At 54.2% G+C, this 19,759-nt stretch overlaps 2 protein-coding genes across 5 annotated transcripts in view; one reads left to right on the forward strand and one right to left on the reverse strand.

The window, feature by feature from the left end:
* Nucleotides 1-14,184, forward strand: part of ADISSP (adipose secreted signaling protein) — a 127,362-nt gene extending 113,178 nt beyond the window's left edge. For all 3 annotated transcript variants that reach the window (XM_074991638.1, XM_074991640.1, XM_074991639.1), the window contains 2 exons: nucleotides 1,622-1,744; nucleotides 12,777-14,184. In XM_074991638.1, coding sequence (XP_074847739.1) covers nucleotides 1,622-1,744; nucleotides 12,777-12,877 — 224 coding nt within the window. In that variant the 3' untranslated portion in view covers nucleotides 12,878-14,184. The remainder of the gene's footprint in view (nucleotides 1-1,621; nucleotides 1,745-12,776) is intronic.
* A 2,322-nt stretch (nucleotides 14,185-16,506) lies between these two features.
* Nucleotides 16,507-19,759, reverse strand: part of HSPA12B (heat shock protein family A (Hsp70) member 12B) — a 51,987-nt gene continuing 48,734 nt past the window's right edge. For both annotated transcript variants that reach the window (XM_074992178.1, XM_074992179.1), the window contains exon 13: nucleotides 16,507-19,314. In XM_074992178.1, coding sequence (XP_074848279.1) covers nucleotides 18,671-19,314 — 644 coding nt within the window. In that variant the 3' untranslated portion in view covers nucleotides 16,507-18,670. The remainder of the gene's footprint in view (nucleotides 19,315-19,759) is intronic.

Consider the following 19,759-nt stretch of genomic DNA (forward strand, 5'->3'; position numbering starts at 1 on the left):
GCAGGAGAGGCAGAAGGAGGTGGGTCAGTTTGCAGCCTCCCAGCCAGGCTGCCCTGTGCCTGACCATGGTACCTTGGCTACAAATGCCAGGTCGGGCGCTGACACCTCAGCACTCAGTCTGTCAGGAGCCTGCCCCGGGGAAATGCCCCCGGCTCATGTGCTGGGGGCTCAAAGCCCCAGGTCTTTGCAGACCGGCCCCGCACTGAGGAGCTGCCAGACGAGCTGACAGCTTGCTGGGTTAAATGGCCCCCAGGCAGGAGCCGCTGCTCCCGGAGGGATTGGTGGGCCAGGGCTGTGCGGGGCCTCCACTAGGCACTAGAGCAGCTGCCGGTGTCCAGTTGCAGGGAACCCGCAGAGCTGCTCTCCCCCCCTGGAGCCAGGTGTCACTGCAAAGCTCCCACACTCTGTGCTGAGTGGGACTGACCCAAACGCCGGCTGGGCTTGATAGGGCTCGAGGGCAGGCTGCCTCTCCAGCCCTGAGAAGTTGGGGGGACCTGTAACCTCTCTAGCCATAACCCCTTCTCTGCGTTATCACCTTGCGCTAGAGATCAGCCCTGGGTAGTCAGGAGCTTTGCAAGAAACTAGCCTCTCTGGCTCCATTTCATAGATAGGAAAACTGAGGCACCGGCCAACCTTGGAAAAGTCACTTCAGCGGTGCAGGAGCAGAGCTCAGGCCTCCAGAGCGCCAGTGCCATGCTCTATCCCAGGGCCACCCACAGATTTTGGTACTGGTTGTGGGCCAGCTCTGGCCCCCCAGAAGGGGCGGGGCCTCAAGGGGTGGGGCTGGGGGCTACAGAGAGAGACAAAGAGAGTGAGAGTATGAAAGAGAAACACTGTGTGTGAGACAGACATTGTGACACTGATTGGGTGTGCGCTGCAGTGTGTGTGTGTGTGTGTGTGTGGGGCACCGGCTGGGGCGTGTGACAGTGACGCAGTGTGTTGTGCTGGCTGCTGTGGGGTAAGTTTTGGAGAGAAGCCGCCCTCTGTCTCTAAGGGAAATCTGTCCTGCTCCTCTGTGGCGTCTCCCTCACCGGCTCTGCACCCCTGGGTGAGTCACTGACCATCCCTGCTCCAGATGGCAGCAGCTCCGCTGTGTGTCTCCCGCTCCCTGATCCCTGCTCTGCAGAGAAGGGGCCCGGGGGGTAACACCCCGACTTCAGCACTGCCCTCTCCCCTCCCCTGTGCACAGCTGGCAGGAGAATCCCAGGAGCAGCTCGGCTGCCGACGGAGCAAGGTGGGGGGCAGCTGAACACATGCTGCTGGCTGTAAGTGTGCACGCTCTGCTCGTCAGCTGGGCAGGCCAGAGCGTAATGCTTGGCAGGCTGGATCTGGCCCCGGGGCTGATTTTTACCCACCCCTGCTTTATCCACTGGGAAACACTGCCTCCCAGCTCCCATTGCCTGCCCCAGTCTCTTTCTGGCTGCAGGCCCGGCAGCTCGTGTCGGAGCTCAGGTGCACGGCAGGGTTAGGTACGTCTGGAAAGGCATAGAGGCGGCTCTGGGCTTTCCAACAGCAAGGGCAGGAGGAGAGCAGATCTCCCAGCTCTCACCCCTTCCCGCCGCTGCCTTCCAGGGGTTTCTTTGGCTCTTGACTCCAGGCTTTGATTGCTTCTCCATTGCAGGCTACAGCGTTAAGTGCGAGTACACGGCGCACAAAGAAGGGGTCCTGAAGGAGGAGATGATGCTGTCCAGTGAGACCCACGATGGTGCCTGCGTCAGAGTGGTCGTCCAAGCCCGGGTCATGGGTAGGTACCCTGGGAAGAGGGGCTGGAGCCTTCTGCCAGCAGGGCCATCTAGGACCCAGCTCAGGCGAGTGAGTGCAGCCGGGCAGCGCCTAGGGGACGGGGCTCAGCGGGTGAGGTCTTTCCAGCAGAGCCGGAGCTGAGTCAAGGCACTGGGAAATTGTCCTGCTCCCAGTGCTGGTTCTCTGTGTGCCAGCAAGGGACATGCAGATGGCTAGGGCAGAGAAGGGCTGCTGGGATGGCCACAGGCACAGCAGAGCCTGTCTTACAGCAGGAGGCTGGAAGAGCTTGTCTGCTTTCTCCCAGCAGTGGGAGCCCAAGAACCAATGGGACGAAACCAGCCAGGAGTAACTTCAGCTGGAGAGGCGAAGAGGGAGGTAGTTCTGCAGCTGGGGGTGGAAGTGGGCGTGCAGTCAGAGCAGCGAGGGGCATGGGACAGGGACAGTCTCACCAGTTTGAAGACAGCGCCTGCTTGGCGGCTGCTCGGGCTGGGATGCCGGGCTTGCCTGCAATAGCAAGGCCTGGCTTGGTGCCCCAGCAGGCCCCTTCCAGTCTGGCAGGCCGTTTGTTCTGGGGTGGGCTGTGGAAGCTTCATAGCTCTGCTCTATCCTGGGCTGCAGACCAAAGTTCCTGTGCAAGTCAGACAGGGACCTCAGCGAGCTGGCACCCAGTGGGGTCAGAGGGTGTCTGGGACCTGTCTCTGCCCTCTTCTGAGCTGTGCTCCTGGGTTGGTGTGTGGGCAGAGGTTTCCTAGGATTTGTGCCAAAGGAAAGCCCTCCTCAGGAATCCCCCAGCTGGGGTTGTAGCCATCCTGGAAGCACTGGGCTTGGCAAAGACAAGAGAAGCAGGTTCCCACCCGTGGATACCAGCACAGACCCTGCTCTGCCCCCCACTGCGCCAAGTCACAGAGGGAGATACTTGGATACCCTGCTAGAGTTGTGAGCATACCCAAGGGCACAAGCAGCCAGCCTGCTCGGCCGTGTCTCCCTATGGCTATCTCCTGCCAGGACAGGGACTCCCCTTGGAGCCAGCTTGTGCCCACTGCCAGCTCCCATGGCATCCAGGAAAGCTGTGCTCGTGGTGCTGAATGGTTTATCAGCCCCTCTGCATATCATGTCCTAGTGCAAAGAGAAATGGCTCCGGGACATGGTAGCAGCATTGGTGAGGGGGCCGGGAACTTGCAGCAACAGCTGTATTTTTTTTTTGGCTATGAGCAGCAATACCCCCTGTTCAGGGCTTTTAACAAATATTACATCTAGTGCTTTGAATTCCCATGGCTCTGCAAACCCCCAGCTGCTTCCCCCGCCCTCGGAGGCTCTGACTGCAGCACGATGAGATGTAGGTGCCTTGTGTGGGTGGCAGGTCTGTACAAAGGATAATAGCCTACTACTTCTGCTGCTCAACTGAGATGATGCCTTTAGCTAACTAGATCAGCCCAGCCAGGGCTTTGTCAAGCCAGGACTTAAAAACCCCCAGGGATGGAGATCCTACCACCTCTCTAGGTAGAGACATGTCCAAAGGTCTAACCAGCTGGAGGTGTCAGGTCTCTGATGAGGCTGGATCCCACAGGAGGTGGAGCCTGGGGAGGAAAGGCAGCGAGTTAGGAAAAGGAGTTGCTCACAGAGGCTCCATGCAGAGAGACACTCCTGACTGTGTGTCTGCCCACGTGGGACTGCACGTCGTTCCCGAGAGGCCTGTCCCTGACGCTAGGCACGCCCCTGAAAGAACGGTGAGCCCACAGGGTCTGACCCACTCGACTTGGTGCTGGCTCCTCAAGCTTGCAGCAGTTGCCAGAGTCGCAGTGAAAAGGGAGAGTGGGGATGCCCAGGGGTTAAGGCACAGGCCTGTGGCCAGCAAGAGTCAGGGGCTCTGTTCCCTGGCCCTGTGACCCTGGGCAAGTCACTCAGCCTCTTTGAGCCTGTGAGCCAAGCCCCCGCACCATGCCTGCCGGGCAGCTGGCTGTGCTTGAGCCCTGCTGATTCAGCTGGCGGCTGGGTGCAAACGCTTTTGGCCGATCGCGTGGGGGCCGTTTTGTTCCCCACCCAGACGGCTGTTGGAGTGGGTCTGTCCCCTCCCTTTAGGGAAACCAAGCAGCCCAGCTGCGCAATGCGGAAAGCCGGCTCGGGCACAGGTCTTGCAGACTCTGCCCCCTTCAAGCAGCCTTGGTGCAACTGAAGCAGATGCAGAAGGGTTTGAAGGGCAGTGGGGCTGGGCTTGGAAAGATTCTTTCTTCCAAGATTCTGAAACTCCACGTCACTCTTAGCAGCACCGGTCGGAGTCCCGGAGCCCCCTGATTCCCTGAGCTTGTTCCTGTGGGGGTGTCCAGGCAGAGCACCGCTTTGCAGGCATCCCTTCCCGCCGATGACTGAAAATTAGGTCCCTGTGAAAATTAGGCTTGAGGAACTGAAGCAGGCAACAGCTATCAAGCTCTGAGCCTGAAATCCCCTGGCACCTACAAATGAGGTTTGGCGTCATGGCCTGGCACTGGCTGCCAGCAGGGTGAGAGCCGCCTTGAATGGAGAGAGCGACTGGTGAGCCAGGGCGTTTAATGCCGGATCCAAAACCGGGGAGAGTCGACGTGCAGCTCTGTTGACTGCAGCGGCCATTGGGGCAGAGCCTTAAACCGGAGCAGCAAGGCTGGGCCTGTGGCAGCTCTGGACTAGCAGGGTGTGTGTCTCGCTCTGGAAGGCAGTGCCGGTCTCTGTGCTGGTGTTGCTCGGGGCCCAGGTGCCCAGTGCGACGTGGCTGTACGGTGAGCAGAGCTGGGCAGCTGTTTCCAGGTGCAATCGCTGGCTGCTAGCCCAGATGCTCCCATCGGGAGCATTCTGCAGACGGCAGTGTCTCTGCTCTTCTCTGGCAGATAAAAAGGGGCGGCTGAGTGCAGGGGCTGCAGAAGAAGGCAGATTGGCAGAGCTCTTGGGCAGGAGCTGATGGAGGTGGACTGGGCTGCTTACAAGGGCCTCTCAGGATCAGCATGTGCAGGCAGGGCCCAGCCAGCAGTGACTTCAGTGCAGCTGTTGTGGATTAGCCCAGAGCCGTGAGCGGGGGCCCAGGCACTGTCACGCCGAGCACGTTGGCATCGTGGTTGCCCTGGTGTGAATGCGGAGTAACTCATGAGCAGTAGGCTGGTGTTACATGCACTGGCAGAGCTCCCGGCCGGACGCAGCCAGAGAAAGGAAGTCGCTTGCTGTTGAAGGGCGAAGGGGGCTGGTTGTCTGCCCGTGGGAAGCCCCACTGCTCTTCTTGCACAGTGTGCGTATGACAGTCACTTGGCCTCATCGAGCCAAGAGCACGTCTCAGCAGCTGTCCCTAGCCTGTCTGCTCTGTGAGCCGCTCCCCGTACCACACTCAGGGCTGAAATAATCCATCCCATACACTGAACCTGAGGCTAAAATACGTCAGGCTCCGCTCTGAGCTCACACTTACCAAGTTGTCAAGAGCGGCAGCCTGAGCCACTTCTCGGAAAGCGAGGTGTCAGGAGACCTGGCTGTGCCCCTGGTACTCTGGGACTGTGGGAAACCGCCCTGTGCCTCAGTTTCCCCCCTTGGAAGGCGAGGCGTGTGCTTACGTGCTTGTCTTTTGACAGCCGGGTGAGAACTTGTTCAGCCTCCGTGCCCACCACCGCCAGTCGTTTCCTCTTCAGCTAGTGCGAGGCGACCAGAGGCCGTGGCGATGGGTGTGCATAGGGAGAGGGAGGGGAGGGGAGTGTGAGGCAGGCTCTGTGCCCTCTGATGGCTTCTCTGGTCTGCCTCAGCTCCATGCTGCCCCCGCTGCCTCTGTAGCAGGCTCATCGGTCGGTCCCTCTGGCTTCACTGGGAAGGCTTTCTCCTTAGTCACATTACCCTGTGCTGCAGGGCAGCTCTGGAGCCGATTTGGGGTAATCTCTCCTTTCACGCTGCGTAATTACCTGGCTTTGGACACATCCTATTAACGAGCGACCTGCTGCTTGTCACTCCCGTGGAAGGCCCTGGCACGGCAACGGGGCAGGGTAGAGCTGCCTTTCCTCCTACAGGATCCATGCCAGGGGCACCCCCTGGGGACTGACCAGGGCAGGGGCCAGTGCTCCCTGTGAGTTGAGCACTTGGGTGGCTGCCCAGCTGCTTAGCAGAGCTCCCACAGAGCCAGTAGCGGGTGTTTCCATGGTGGTGCAGGTCCGCACAGGCCTTTGTGCACATAAGAAAATGTATTCTGCACACAGATCGATAAAATTAGAGGGAACGTTGGCTGGTGCCAGTGGACGGCTGGGGCCAGGGGAATTCCCCATTGTTGCTGCCCTCACCGACTGCTGGGTCTCCTGCTGCATGGTGGAGCCCCACTGAGCCATGTGTGGGGGTAGCAGCCTGGGGGACCTGTTGCTTCCTGGGGGCTGGGAAGTTGAACCTGGTGGATCTGGTTTTGGGGTCCCTGGGGCAAATACGCAGCCTGCTAGGGAGCACTCCCTAAGGAGAAGGTACTCTGTGAAGGGAGACCCGCAAGGTCCTAGCCCAGCCAGGCTCTGCTCTGAGTTTCACCCGCTGCAGCAACTCCCTTTGCTGTAGCGTCTAAGAGCTCGGACCCAAGGCTGCCAAGGACCCTGGCGCCCTCCCTCCCAGGCTAGTGGCTTTACTGTGCATCACACAAGGCGCCCGTGGCCCCAGGTCAGCAAAGGAGTTGAGCTTGAGCTAAAAGTTAAGCAGGTGCTTTGTGTATTCAGGGCTGAGCAGTTCTGAGGAGCCAGGGGGAGATTCCCTGACGGAGGGTCCAGTATGGATCCGTCCTTTGCTAGCCTCAGCCCCCACATTAATACCCAGTCTTTGCAAGCATCGCACAGGGCTCAGGAAACTGCTTTCTCCAGCGCCTGCAAGCAAAGGGCTGCCGGGTTAAAGAACTGGAGTGTAAGTCACAGCGAGCCAAAGGGGCCGTTACCAGCAATACGCAGAGCGCTGGGCCCCGCATGCCGCAGCTGGGAGCACATTGAGCAGCAGCTCCCCCGAAACACCATTTTTAATCAAACTCCAAAGCGGCAGCAAAGTCCCAATTAAAACTGGATCCTGCAGCAGTTCAGAGCAGCTCTCGCTGCTGGGAAATGACCGCCCGCCCTGGGAGTCCTGGCTCAGTTGGAAGGAGGTGGAGGTGGGGCGCAGAGAATTGCCTGACATGCAGGAAGCACAGAGATGGACCTCATCTAATCCAAACCAACCTGTCTGCTGACCAGTTTCATCTTCCAAAGGTCAAAAACGGGCCTTTCCTCCTAGGACAGCACCCCTCATGGCAGGGGCAGGAGCTGGGACAGCCGCCGAAGTCTTCAGGCTGGGGAGACAAGCCAGGCGCCCCAGGGATAACTTCAGCTAGTTGGATGTTGTCTAAATGGGCTTAAAGCAATGGGCTTAAGCTGCAGCAAGGGAGGTTTAGGTTGGACATTAGGAAAAAGTTCCTATCTGGCAGGGTGGCCAAACAGTGGAATAAATTGCCAGGGGAGGTTGTGGAATCTCCCTCGCTGGGGATACTTAAGAACAGGTTAGATAGATGTCTGTCAGGGATGGTTTAGACAGTACTTGGCCCTGCCATTGGGGCAGGGGGCTGAACTCAATGGCCTCTCGAGGTCCCTTCCAGTCCTAGTGTTCTATGATTCTAAATGCCTGAGGGGCATTGTGTTAAATCCAGATGCTTTAAATCCTGATGGGGAAACCCTAGATTTAAATGAGTGATTTTAATCAACTTTTCCATTGGTGCCTCAGTTATTTTGTCAAGAAAGATGTGTTCTTATTGGCTGATACACCCATTAAAACATCTTCGTTTACAACTAACCTGAGTCTTTACACTAGATTGATATCTTTTTTTTTGCCGCCTAGAAGGGCGTCCTACAACTTTGTAAATCTATATACGCAGCTGAATCACCTGCCGTGTTCAGATTTCTGTTAATGGCTTGTACGTTTTTAGTGCGGAAGAAAATGAGGAATGATGTGTTGCTTATTAATAGCTGATTAACTTGCTGGCCCTGGTTTGCGTCAAGCTGCATTAGGACAGTTAATTGGACTTTGATTAAATACAGACCAGCCTATAACATTTATGGTTGTTAAACAAAACAAGCCCTGAGCATGAAGTACGTGAGTTTTGAGCCATGCTGATGGAGCTTGACCTGAAAAGTTAGCTGTTCCCCCCGCCCCCAGTTCTTTATATAGAAAAGCCCCCTTTGGCTCTCAGTTTGTGACAGAGGCCCTGCATACAGCGTTTATCCTGTGTCAGAGAGGGAGCCGTGTTCGTCTGTAGCTTTGAGAACAACAAGAAGTCTGGTGGCGCCTTATAGACTAACAGATATTTTGGAGCATAAACTTTCGTGGGCAAAGACCCACTTCCCATGAAAGCTTATGCTCCAACATACCTGTTAGTCTATAAGGTGCCACCAGACTTCTTGTTGTTCTCAAAGCATTTATCTTGCTTAGGTAATGTTAAGAGATGATAAGAAGTTGAGGCCCTTGACATACGTTAACTTCAGGTTTTGTTTTAAACAGCTGCATTTCTACAAAGAAACACGTCTTTGAATTTAAAAAAGAACATGAAAAATCCGATCTGAACCGGCCCCCCCCACTTCCCCTTCCCCCAAATCACTGATTTTAGCCACCTGCATCAGAGAGAGGTGCCGAGCGCCCCCTGGTGGGCAGTTACAGAAGAAATTCCTTCCTAACCCGTTTCGTGTTTTCAGTAGGACAAAACGGTCTATTCTAGTTAACTCACGGTAACGACACCCCCAAAAGAGGTGTGGCCCACTGGACAGCATTTGGCATATGCCCCAAAGCAGGAGATTCTACATCCTCTCTCATGTAACACAGAACGCTCACTTCCCTGGGCCCTCCACGGTTCTGTGTCCCCCTATGTCACGTCCCCTCCTAGCCGTCTTCCCTCTTGGCTATGCAGTCTCACAGTTACCATCTCTCCAGTCACTGGCTCTGAGCCCTCTTCTGCCTATGGGACAGGGTGAAGAGAAATGCATGCCATGCAGTAACCCTCTGTCTTGTGTACCCAGACCCAGACAACCTAAAATGCAGCATCTCCCAGCAAGCCCGGCCCTCTAACCCCACCCCACTTGCTGCTCTAACCAGGCCCCTAACCAGGGGAGGGAGAGGAGCTGGAATGCCATTCTGATTATCACTGCACCTTGATCAGTACCAGAGCCGGACAAAACTTGGGCAGAAACATTTTTCCAGTGAAAAACGCAGATTTTGTGACCCTGGAATAGTTTGTGAATTCACACTTGACTTGCCAAGCTGTTCATTTAAGGACGAGAACAAATAAAAAAATTCAATATGTTCAGCTTTTTCAGCGGAAAACAACTTTTTGGTTTTTTATACAAATTGAAAATGTTGCATTGGCTGAAATTGAAAAGGAGCAGTTTGTTTAACCTGAAACTCTCTTTAAAAAAATAACAAGTGCTGTGAATTTCAATACAGGAGAACCTCAGTGTTACGAACACCTCCGGAAGGAGGTAATTCATAACTGCTTACAGCCAGACATTGACTTAATACAGCTTCGAAACTGCAACGCAGAAGAAAAGTTCCACTTTTAAACATCTTAATTTCAACGAAACAAGCCCAGAAACAGTGTTCTTACCAGGGTAATGATGTGTTTTTGAACTTTCCCTGTCGTTCTGAAGTAGTCTAAGTTTCAGTCAGTCTTATACTGCGCGCTATTTGGGATATTTTGTCTCTGCTGCGATCTGATTGTGTGAAGTGACCAGCTGGGTTGTAACACCGGTCATCATAACACTGAGGTTCTGCTGTTGTTGCCATTTGCACAATTCCAGTTGTCCAGCAATTTGCACTGACCCCAACATCCTTTTGCTGCATGGATGCAGCTGATCTTGGTGCGTGAGTTGTTCTGAGAGTTCCTTCCAATGCTACTGCCTTGCACTTACTAACTTTGCAGTTTATCTTCCCTTGTGTTTCCTACTCACCTGGCCTAGTCCCATCCTTCTGTTTCTCCACTCTGCATCCTACGTATGGTATGAAGTTTTAATGGTGAGGGTAATTAACCAGTGGAATAATTTACCAAGGCTGAGGATGGATTCTTTACCACTTACAATTTTCAAAGCAAGATCAGCCACTTTTTTTCTTAAAGCTCTGCTCTAGGGATACTTAGGGGACAGGTCTCTGGTCTGTGTTGTGCATGAGGTCATAGAATCATAGAACACTAGAACTGGAAGGGACCTCGAAAGGTCAAGTCCATTCCCGTGCCCTTGTGGTAGGACCAAGCCCCTTCTAGAGTCTCTACTCTAGACCACGCCTGGCAGCTGTGCCATCTAGCCCATCCCTGGTAGACGTCTGTCTAACCTACTCTTAAATATCTCCAGTGATGGAGAATTCATGCCCTCCCCAGGCAATTTATTCCAGTGTTTTCCCACCCTAACAGTTAGGAAGTTTTTCCTAATGTCCAACCTACACCTCCGTTGCTGCAGTTTAAGCCCATTACTCCTTGTCCTATCCTCAGAGGCCAAGGAGAACAATTTTTCTCCCTCCTCCTCGTAACATTCTTTTGGATACTTGTAAACCACTATCATGTCACCCCTCAGTCACACCAGCTGATCACAGTGATCCCTTCTGGCCTTAGAACTACGACTAAATAATATTGTATCGTGAGGCCATTTTGCTGCTCACCCCATGTTCCAGATAACTAGTAAGATCCTGTAAACAAAACCCTAGATAATTATGCACTGAGTGAACCTTGGGCCAGCCTCTCTCCTGCAGCATAGTAATTTTGTGAGGAAATGTGGGATTCTGTACAATTATTTTTTTTTTGTTGGCTAATTTGGAAACGCTAATTAGAACTCTCTTTGCGCCTCTTGTCCTAGTAGCGTAATTAGCTTTTTAATTGGCTTCTTTGAGTCACAGACGTGTAGGACAGGAAGGGAGCTCAGAAGGTCATTTAGTCCAGCCCCCTGCACTCACGGCAAGATGGTGTAATCGTTAGACCACTTCTGACAGGGTTTTTCTAACCTGCTCTTTAAAACCCCCAGTGTCAGAGATTCTGCAACTTCCCCGGTTGATTTATTCCAGTAATTAAGCTCCCCAACAGGTAGTTTTTCCTAATATCTAACCTAAGCTGCCTTCGCTGCAATTTAAGCCACTTGATTCTTGTCTTCTCCTCAGTGGTTAAGGAGGATAATTTTTCACCGTTTTCCTCGTAACAACCTTTTATAGGTACTCAAAAGCTGCCTTCATGTCCCCTCTGTCTTGTCTTTTCCAGACTAAACAGGCCCTGTTTCTTCAATTTTCCCTCACAGGCCGTGTTTTCTAAGCCTGTCATAACTTTCATTGCTCTTCTCTGGACTTTTTCCAAATTTCTCCACATCTTTCCTGAAATGTGGCACCCAGAATGCAACCCAATACTTCAGTGGAGGCCTAATTAGTGCAGAGTAGAAATGGGTAATATTCTCTTGATCAACAGTAATTTCTCTGCCATTGAATTCCCATGCATGTCTCAGAATTCAGAAGAACCGATGAGATTTAGTGATCAAAGACTATCTCCCCTATTTCACACACGCTTAGCTTTATTCATCTCTGCTTCCAAATGTATTATCGCTTGTTTCACCCTCAGTCATCATTGGTGTTACTTGGCTGTGAAATCACAGTCAGTGTAATTAATTTCTAAGTAACTCGTGCAGGCCCTGTAAGTGATAAATTTTTTTTTGACCTAGATTGTGGCTGAACACTTGCAATTTTCTATTAATTTGCAATTAGGGCAATGAAATGATACAATCTTTCTCAGTTTTGTTAACTGGAAATTTTAATACGAAAAGCTGGCATAGAAGGCGGCTTTCCTGAACTAGTCTATGGCTGAACTTGTGGCATTACTGAATATTGTATTTGTACCTTCTTGCTGAAGGGCACAAGGGAGGTCTGGGAAAATGGATCCTGATGGCTTTGTATGTGAGCGTAGACAGTCCTGGTGTTTCTACCCATCCTTAGTTTTGATGAAGAAATGTTGGTGTGAGGCAGATGGGAAGCAGAAGCTGTTAAAGAGACAGTGCCTCAGTCTTTACCAGAGATCCTCCCACCCATTGGTGGCCCTGATTCAGGTAGGAACTAGGCATGTGCCTGCCTATAAACATGTATGTAAGCCTCACTGACTGCAGTAGAAGTACACAGAGGCTTAAATTTGTAACCCAGGCTCAAGTGCCTTCCTGAGTCAGAGCCAGATTTAATTGAACAGGTGTTGATAAAAACCATTTTGGGAAACCCCACACCCTCTCTGAGGGGTATTAGCTTAGTTTCCTGGGTGTTAGTCTAATGCCAATGAAGCCCAGTCGTCATCAGACAGGACCAAACCTAGGAGCCCTGAAGCTTTGCTTATGAGTCTCTCGTGGCATGAGCTACAATACCTGGCACTGCTTTTTTGTTTTGATAGGACTCAGAGAGGGAGCTGTGTTAGTCTGTATCTGCAAGAACAAGAAGTCCCGTGGCACCTTATGGACTAACAGATATTTTGGAGCATCAGCCTTTGTGGGCAAAGACGAAGTGGGTCTTTACTTGAAAGCTGATGCTCCAAAGTATGTTAGTCTATAAGGTGCCACAGGGACTTCTTGAATACACAGAACTTTTAGCCAGCACTGGAGCAGGCACTTCAGTCGCCACCTGGTCCGGAGCTCTTAGAGGGGGACATGGTTCCTCACCCCCAAGCAGGTGTGGGTTACACCACCCGGCATCGCACTGGACTAAGGATTCAGCACACCTGGGGTCTGCTCCCTGCTGTGTGCCGATGAGCAAGTCCTTCCTTTTGGTGTCTGAAGCAGCTGGGGGCAGGGACTGGCTCCTGCTAGGTAAAATGCACAGCACCGTGGGGCCCGGCTTCTAGGCCCTGTTGGTTTACAACTAATAAAGCCCACGAAGTAACAGAAAAGTCCTCGGCTGCAGTTTCATTGGCAGGATCTCTATCTCCTCTTCCTCCTCCTTCTCCCCCCGCTGGTATTCCCACAGTCCACACCTAAGCTGGCATGTTCAGCTCCAAGTGAGCAGCCCATGATTTCCATCCCTGTATAAGCAGAGGCCGTTCTGTCTTGCAGATCGCCACCACGGGACACCCATGCTGCTGGAAGGGGTCCGGTGCATCGGGGCAGAGCTGGAGTACGACTCGGAGCAGAGCGACTGGCACGGGTTTGACTAGCCGCCGCCGCAGACTGCCGCCTCCTTTGCGTTTTTAAAGTTAAGCTTGAAATTTCTGAAAAACAAATAGTTCACTGGCTGCAGGATTGGGAACGCTCTAGCTTTGTGGTCAGCAATGGAGCTTGTCTTGTGAGGTCTGGGCACTGTGCTTTTACCCCGCTTCCCCGAGGATTCAAACCAGATCATAGGCCACATGTTGCAAAGGGTTTGCGAAGAGCTGGGAGCACGCTAATGGCTCCAGCAAAGAGCCAAGAGCAAAGCCAAGGCCCTCACGGATCAGGATCAGGCCAGGGTTCCTCGTCATCTTTTCAGCCTTAAATCTCTTGTGCGTGTGCGGCTGTACGTGCTACCATATGAGTGTGCTTCCAGCCTCCTGAGTAAGTGTCACCAGCTGGCCGTCCGTCATATCAGAACGTTAGTTCTTATCATAAAATGCTCGTCATTTTTCCTTCTCCTTTGTGATCCCATTGTCACATGTGGCTTTGTCCCAAGCTCCTACCGCTGCCATTTAAAAACAAAACAGCCGATCCTTTCCCCAGTCTCCCAGGCCGGGTGGGGTAAATACCCCGGGTGGGGCACTGAAGCTTCGTACAGGCTTTGGCTGTTTCGTTCGTGGTTAGCCTCAGAAGAGTTTCCAAAACCCAGGCATCTGTTGCCTTCCTGAGATTCAGGAGCAATCTCTCCTTGCAAGCCGCACCGTGTCTTGTTCTCTCTTGCTGCTGCTGCTGCTGCTGCTGCTGCTGCTGCAATTTGATTTTGTTGTTCGTGATCTTTCATGAAGGACGTTTAAACGGTTGGGGCTGGATCCTGATCCCAGTGGCAAATCTGTAATTAACTCCAATTTCCCACAGTGGGTGACCACTGATTGAGTCTGTTGATTTTTGTGGCGTTAACTCCAGATTTACACCATTCCTTCCTGAGAGCAGAATCTGCCCTGTAAGTGTGAATTCTGCCTTCAGCTGTGCCGGTGCATCACTCCTTAAAGCAGCAGGGTTGCCTGCACGTATCCAAAGGCAGAATTTTGCCTTGATGTTGGGTTGGTTGAAGGAGAAGTGAGGGTTTCACCCTCATTGTCGCCTTTGAAAATCCCCATCGGAATGTTCCTTTCTTAAACATTGTCTGGTGGGCTTTGTTTTTTTCAGACATAGGGTACAAGGACCAGGACTAGTGGTTCAGATTTGAAAGCAACAGAAGGATTTATGTGCCTATATATGTGTGTGTGTGTGTGTATGTATGTATGTGTGGGTTTTTTAAGTACAAAAAAAATCTATAAAGGAAAATAATAAACTTCAGTTGAAACAAAGCAAAACCTGGTTTGTTTGGAGTAAAACTTCCCCCTGTGTTTGTCTGTCTCTCCTGGAATTAATCCACCTTTGCATAGTGCTGGGCCTGCTTTCACTGGCAGGCTGTGGATTTTTCTCTCTGTTGCGAATTGCAGAAAGCCAACTTAAAAAAATCAGTATTTTAACATGCAGAAAAATCTTTCTGTTCTGTTACATGTCCTTGTGAGAGCTGCAGAGGAGCTTGTGTAGAGCTGCCTCCAAAGTGTCCCTTTGAGTCCCTGAAGGTGTGGGTTGTGTGTAACTCTTTGTCTCGGTCAGTGGATCTGGTTGTTCCAGGCTCTGGCCAAGCGCAGAACAAAACGACACTCCCTGCCCTAACGAACTCACAGTGTAAATATAACACACAACAGCAGATGGAGCCAGCCTCAGCGAGCAGCAGGACAGACGGTGGCTGTGCAGCTCAACCCCAAGGATGTGTGTGAAGGTTATTGTTGGCATCACTGCACAGGAGAGTTAGAGGTGTGTGTTGGGGCTGGGGCGGAACTTGTGATCTTCTTCCAGTGATTGCTCGTGCGCATTCCCAGGAGTCTTTTCCCCTGAGCCGGTAGCCATCGGGTTAGTGTGGTGCCCCTGGAGCGTCACCAATATGACGAGCCTTCGGAGTCTGTCACAAGGGAGTGGAAGGCCATGAAAAGTCCCTGGGCCCTAGGCCAGAGCTTCTCAGCCTGCTCACCTCTGTGGGCCACACCTGCAGCTCTGGGTGGTACGTGGGCTGCAGCCACACAAGGTATACGCTACCTTGGTAGTGGTTTTTAAGTCCCGGCTTGACAAGGTCCTGGCTGGGACGACCTAGTGAGGGTTGATCCTGCGTGAAGCAGGGGTCTGGACCAGATGACCTCCTGAGGTCTCTTCCAGCCCTAGGACTCTATGATACCTGTGCGGCCCTGGGGGATGTCACATGGGCCATAGCTGTGTGCTGATTGGGCCGTGGGTTGAGAACCGCTGACCTAGACCAATCAACAATGGGCAAGGTGCACAAGGGAGCCAGGGACGTGACAAAGAACCCGACGGGTATCGCTGGCGGGCGGGGCTAAGATCACGGCTGACAGATAGGAGACGTGAGGGGCTGGAAATCAGCAGTGCAGAACTGGTGTTTGGGCCGTTATGCCGGGTTGGTGGGTGAACTAACGAAAGGAACCGGCTCTGCAGCCATCGCCTCCGTCGGGGTCCAGAAGGGAAACAGGTGTGTGGGAGACAGACCGACCACCTGGCTGCCGGCAGCGGGCCTGGCCATGGGGGGATTCGGCGGTGTGGTGCAGTGCTGGGATCCCCTGGTAGACTGTTGGGGCGTCACCGTCCTGACCAGCCCACGAGCAGGGCCCAGAACGCACTGCCGCCTTCATGGGCTTCAACCGAATCCCAGGCGCCACCTGGGATGTCAGAGGTTGTCAGCCCCCTTTCCTCTCATCTCCTGCGTGTGACTTCCTCCTTCCCCACCTGGTCCCACCTCTTGCTGCCCCTCTCCTGTTTCCATCCCTCCCAGTCTGGCCAACACGGCCCAGGCTGTGTTTTGCCCTGGGGCTGTGAGCCAGTGACTGAAACGTGGCAGTGAAAGCAGCGCCCTCGCTTGCCCGAGGCTGGCCCAAGGTTGCCAGGGCTGGCAGCAGCCGAGCAGACCATGAGCTGGGGCTGTGCTGCGCAGACAGAGAGCCTGCGAGTGAAAGCCAACAGCTGAGGCAGACGCCGCCTTTTCTCCTGGCTGTCCTGTTCTCTCCTCCTGGACTTGCCTTTCTGCAAACAGGAGGGTCTCTGGAAACGCCCCCTCTGCTCTGCAAACCCAGGGCTGCCTCCTTTTTCGATCCCGTGGGAGAGACTGTCAAACAATGGGCTTTTCCATCCAAAATCTCTCCAGCCCCAGGGCACAGGAGCCAGGGGCTGGGTTAAAATGAAAGCCTGGCTTCCTGCCTTACATTGCAGCTGCTTTTCCCGGGTCTCCCGCCTCTCCGGGTGTCTGCTGAAAGGATTTTTAATGGCACGTTCCCCCTGGTGCAAAGCGGGCTGAGGTGAGGTTAGGTACCAACCCGCCCCCTCCCTGTGCACCTTGTGTAAAACGCTTGTGCTGAGATCCTGCTCGCACCATTGACTCTGGTCTCGTTTTGTCCAACTTCAAACGATGGGCCTCCACTTCCCACTCCTATGATCCCTCGCTCCCTCGGGTGGGCCCTGCCTCCCCGAGGGAAGAGTGGTGGGGGGGTGATTCCGTCAGACCCGCTGGTACCTCCCCCACATCAGAAACACCTGCTGCAGGTTGAAGAGGGCACCAGGGCGAGAGCCTCAGAAGCACTTTACCCCCTGCCCTGGTTGCAGATGAGTACAAAGGTTTATTTGAGTTCCATCACATATCACACAGAGCTTAAATGTGCTACACTGGCCACACCAGTGCCGCCGAGTGCCTGGCTGTGGCACCTGCCGGTGGGGGTGGAGGTGGGTTACATGTGATATATATAAAAATAAAACTTCGGGCTTACAAAAAATACAGATATTTAGCAACAGGCCCCTTTGGCCAGCCACGCCTCCCAGGGATCCAGAGCTCAGTTCACATCAGCCATGGCAGCTCCCCCTCCTGGCACCCCAAGGGAGTCTGTTGAAGGGCGGCCAGGGTTCCTCACCTTTACTGGCCAGCTCGTTCCCACCTAGGAGTTAGAGCGCTCCTTGGCCAGTGCAGGTTGCCCCCAGACCCCAAACAAGCCAGCGAAGCTGGTCAGCTTGGGCCAGTGGGGTGGTGAAGTGGGAAAGTTTGTAATATTTTTAGGAAGCCTCCGTGTGCCTCAATTTCCCCTGTACGCTGCATTGTTGCCTAGTTGGGGAACAGGTCTGTCTGCTCTCTACAGAGGACATGGGTGTGAACGGAGCCCAGCTGTCTGGGGCCTCAGGGCCTGCATCAACGGAGCATCTGAGAAGACCATTGCAAATCCAATCACTTGGAGACAATCAAGTGACCAAGGACCGTAGAGGGCTGGCCTGTCTCTCAGCAGGAAGACGGGGAGAGCTGCCATGAGGGTGATTGTTGGCTGCTGGAGGAGACAAGGGGCCCACCTGAGCTGAGACAATGCGTGGTCAGAGGGACAGAGCCTGGGTTGACTGGGATAGACTATGCTCAAACTTTTTTCCTTATGCTAACCCAGGGCATCCGATGCTGAGTTCCAGTTGCCTAATAACCCCTACTGCGTCCCAACGCTCTGCAAATGTCCCTGAGTTGCTCCAGAAGTCAGTCTGTCTCTGTGGGACTTGCTGAGTGGAGCTCACAGGTGAAGGTGGGGCACTGGAGACCCAGTGGGTCAGCATAAGGAGGTGGAGAGGCCGCATGGAGAAAGACTGAGACCCCTCAGGGCTGTGGCACAGAAGGTTCCTCCTAGAGATTGTTCCACAGCTGGACCAGAACAGAGGTCACCAAGAGACCATCAGCAGGGGAGTTTGCTGAGCTTCGTGCCAGTAAACAGGCAGGCTGTCTGACTCGCGAAGACAGAGCTAGAGTATCTCAGCCAGCAGGCTGCATTTACTGCGAGCTTGGCTCTGCTTTCGCTTGGCTAAGACAGGCAGGCATGCCTGGAGGTTGGGTTGGCAACCTGCTAGGATGCTGCTAAGGACTACCCTTGTGATGGCCCCGGCCCAAATGTGAGCTGTGACTGCCTGGCTTGAGTCACGCGCGCTGGGAGGACTTCCCCAAGATAAAATAAGCCGAGAACAAACCCAGTTTCTGCGTGTGTGGCCGCAAAAGGCCGTCTTGTGGGGCGTTCTCCCTCCAGGAGCAGGGAGCTTATGACCCCATGAACACAGCGGGTGCTCCCACTGCCAGGGGGCTGCCAGACTCTGTCACGACTGACGCTGTCCTGCCCAGGAGGGGTAGCTACTGGCTTGGAATTCACAGAAACTCAGGAGATGGGGATCACTCAATAATTGCCCTGTTCTGTTCATTGCTTCTGAGGCACCTGGCATTGGCCACTGTCAGACGACAGGATATTAGGCGAGCTGGGCCATTGCTCTGACATAATACGGCTTTCGTTCCTATGTTCTCCGGGTCACCTCTACCCTGGGGTGTCCCCATGGGACAGAATTTCTGCGTCGCAGCACGGTGACAAAGTGGCGTAGACACACTCCCACCACGTCAGCCCCAGGGTGAATTCAGGACTCTGGTGGCACAAGTCTGGGGCAGGGTCTGGTTTACAAGTCATGGCTGGACCCCTGGCCGTGACCACTGCCCAGGTCTCGCGTAAGACCTTGGATTCCCCCCCCAGCTGGATTACATTTGTGAGTCAACCAGCCATTGTTTCCTGGCAACCTAAAGCTTCTCCGAGTCCTGTGTCACCGTTGCTGAGCATGCAAAGTGGCTGCGTCTCACGGGGTGACACCTGCAGGGAGGTGGGCACGAGCCGTTGGAGGAGAGGGTCAGAGGGCTGCAGAAGTCACGCCCCGCTCCCCCAAAGCCTCGGCACTGTCCCTTCCTCTGGGGCTCAGTTGGACAGGAAGTCGATGGCAGCTCTCACCGTCTTGGAGGTCCTGACATCCATGGCCGCCACCTTGATCTCAGTGTCTCCAAACTGCATGCTGGCCCGGATCTCCCGCCGGCGGCTCTTGGGGCCGCTCAGCTCGTCCAGCTCGTCCAGCTCCAGGCTGATGGTGCCGCACTTCCTCACCCCCGGGTCGGTGATGTAGACCACGTCGTCCGTGGCACAGCAGTAGATGTTGATGATGATTTTGCGCTGCCCCACCCGGGCTGGGCAGTAGCTCCTCTGCACCACCTCGCCCAGAGCCACGGACTGGTCCACGGAGACAAACTTCTCAAAGATGTCCGTGCACCAGGTCCTTCCTTCCTTCACCAGCAGCTTCTCCTTGGGGTGCTTCCCCTCCACGAACTTGTTGAGCACCCCCACGCCATAGGTCAGGGGCGAGCGCCGCACCCGCACGATGGTGGGGTCGAGGCCGAAGAGCACCGCCCCTTTGAGGATGGTGAGCCCCACGTCCTGGGGGATGATGACACGGCACAGGCTGCCGAAGGCCGCTTGGACAGCGTGCTGTAGCATGGCCGACTCTGCGAAGCCCCCCACCAGGAAGAGGAACTTGATGCCTTGGACTTCGGGCTTCTTCAGCAGCTCGTCTGGAAGAGGAGCAGAGGAGTCAGGAGCGATCCGGCCCTGCCTCCGCCAGCGTTTGGCCGGCCGGCCGGCCGCCTGGCAGCTGTAACGCCACCAGCAGCTGGGAAAAGCAGGGCGCTGGGGCAGCATCAGAGAGATGCTGATGGAGGGGCTGGGGTGGGGGAGAAGGGGTGCAGAAAGAGCTGATCCACCAGGAGTGAGCTGGAGAAGACCCTAGTGAAGCCAGGGAGTGGGGGGTGGGGTCCTGATCCAGGCCCCAGTGGTGCTGGGGTGTGCTGGATGGGAAGGCCTGACGAGGAACTGGCTGGGGACCCAAGCCTCCTGGGCTCAATTCCCAGGAGGGGACCACTGTGCTCATCCAGTTCGACCTCTGCCGTAACCCAGGCCAGGAACCTGCCTTGAATTTTCAGCCGGAGTAGGTCATTCAGAAAATCATCCCAAAGAAGA

This window comes from Carettochelys insculpta, chromosome 4 (assembly GCF_033958435.1).
Source record: "Carettochelys insculpta isolate YL-2023 chromosome 4, ASM3395843v1, whole genome shotgun sequence".
In the NCBI taxonomy this organism is placed as follows: Eukaryota; Metazoa; Chordata; order Testudines; family Carettochelyidae; genus Carettochelys; species Carettochelys insculpta.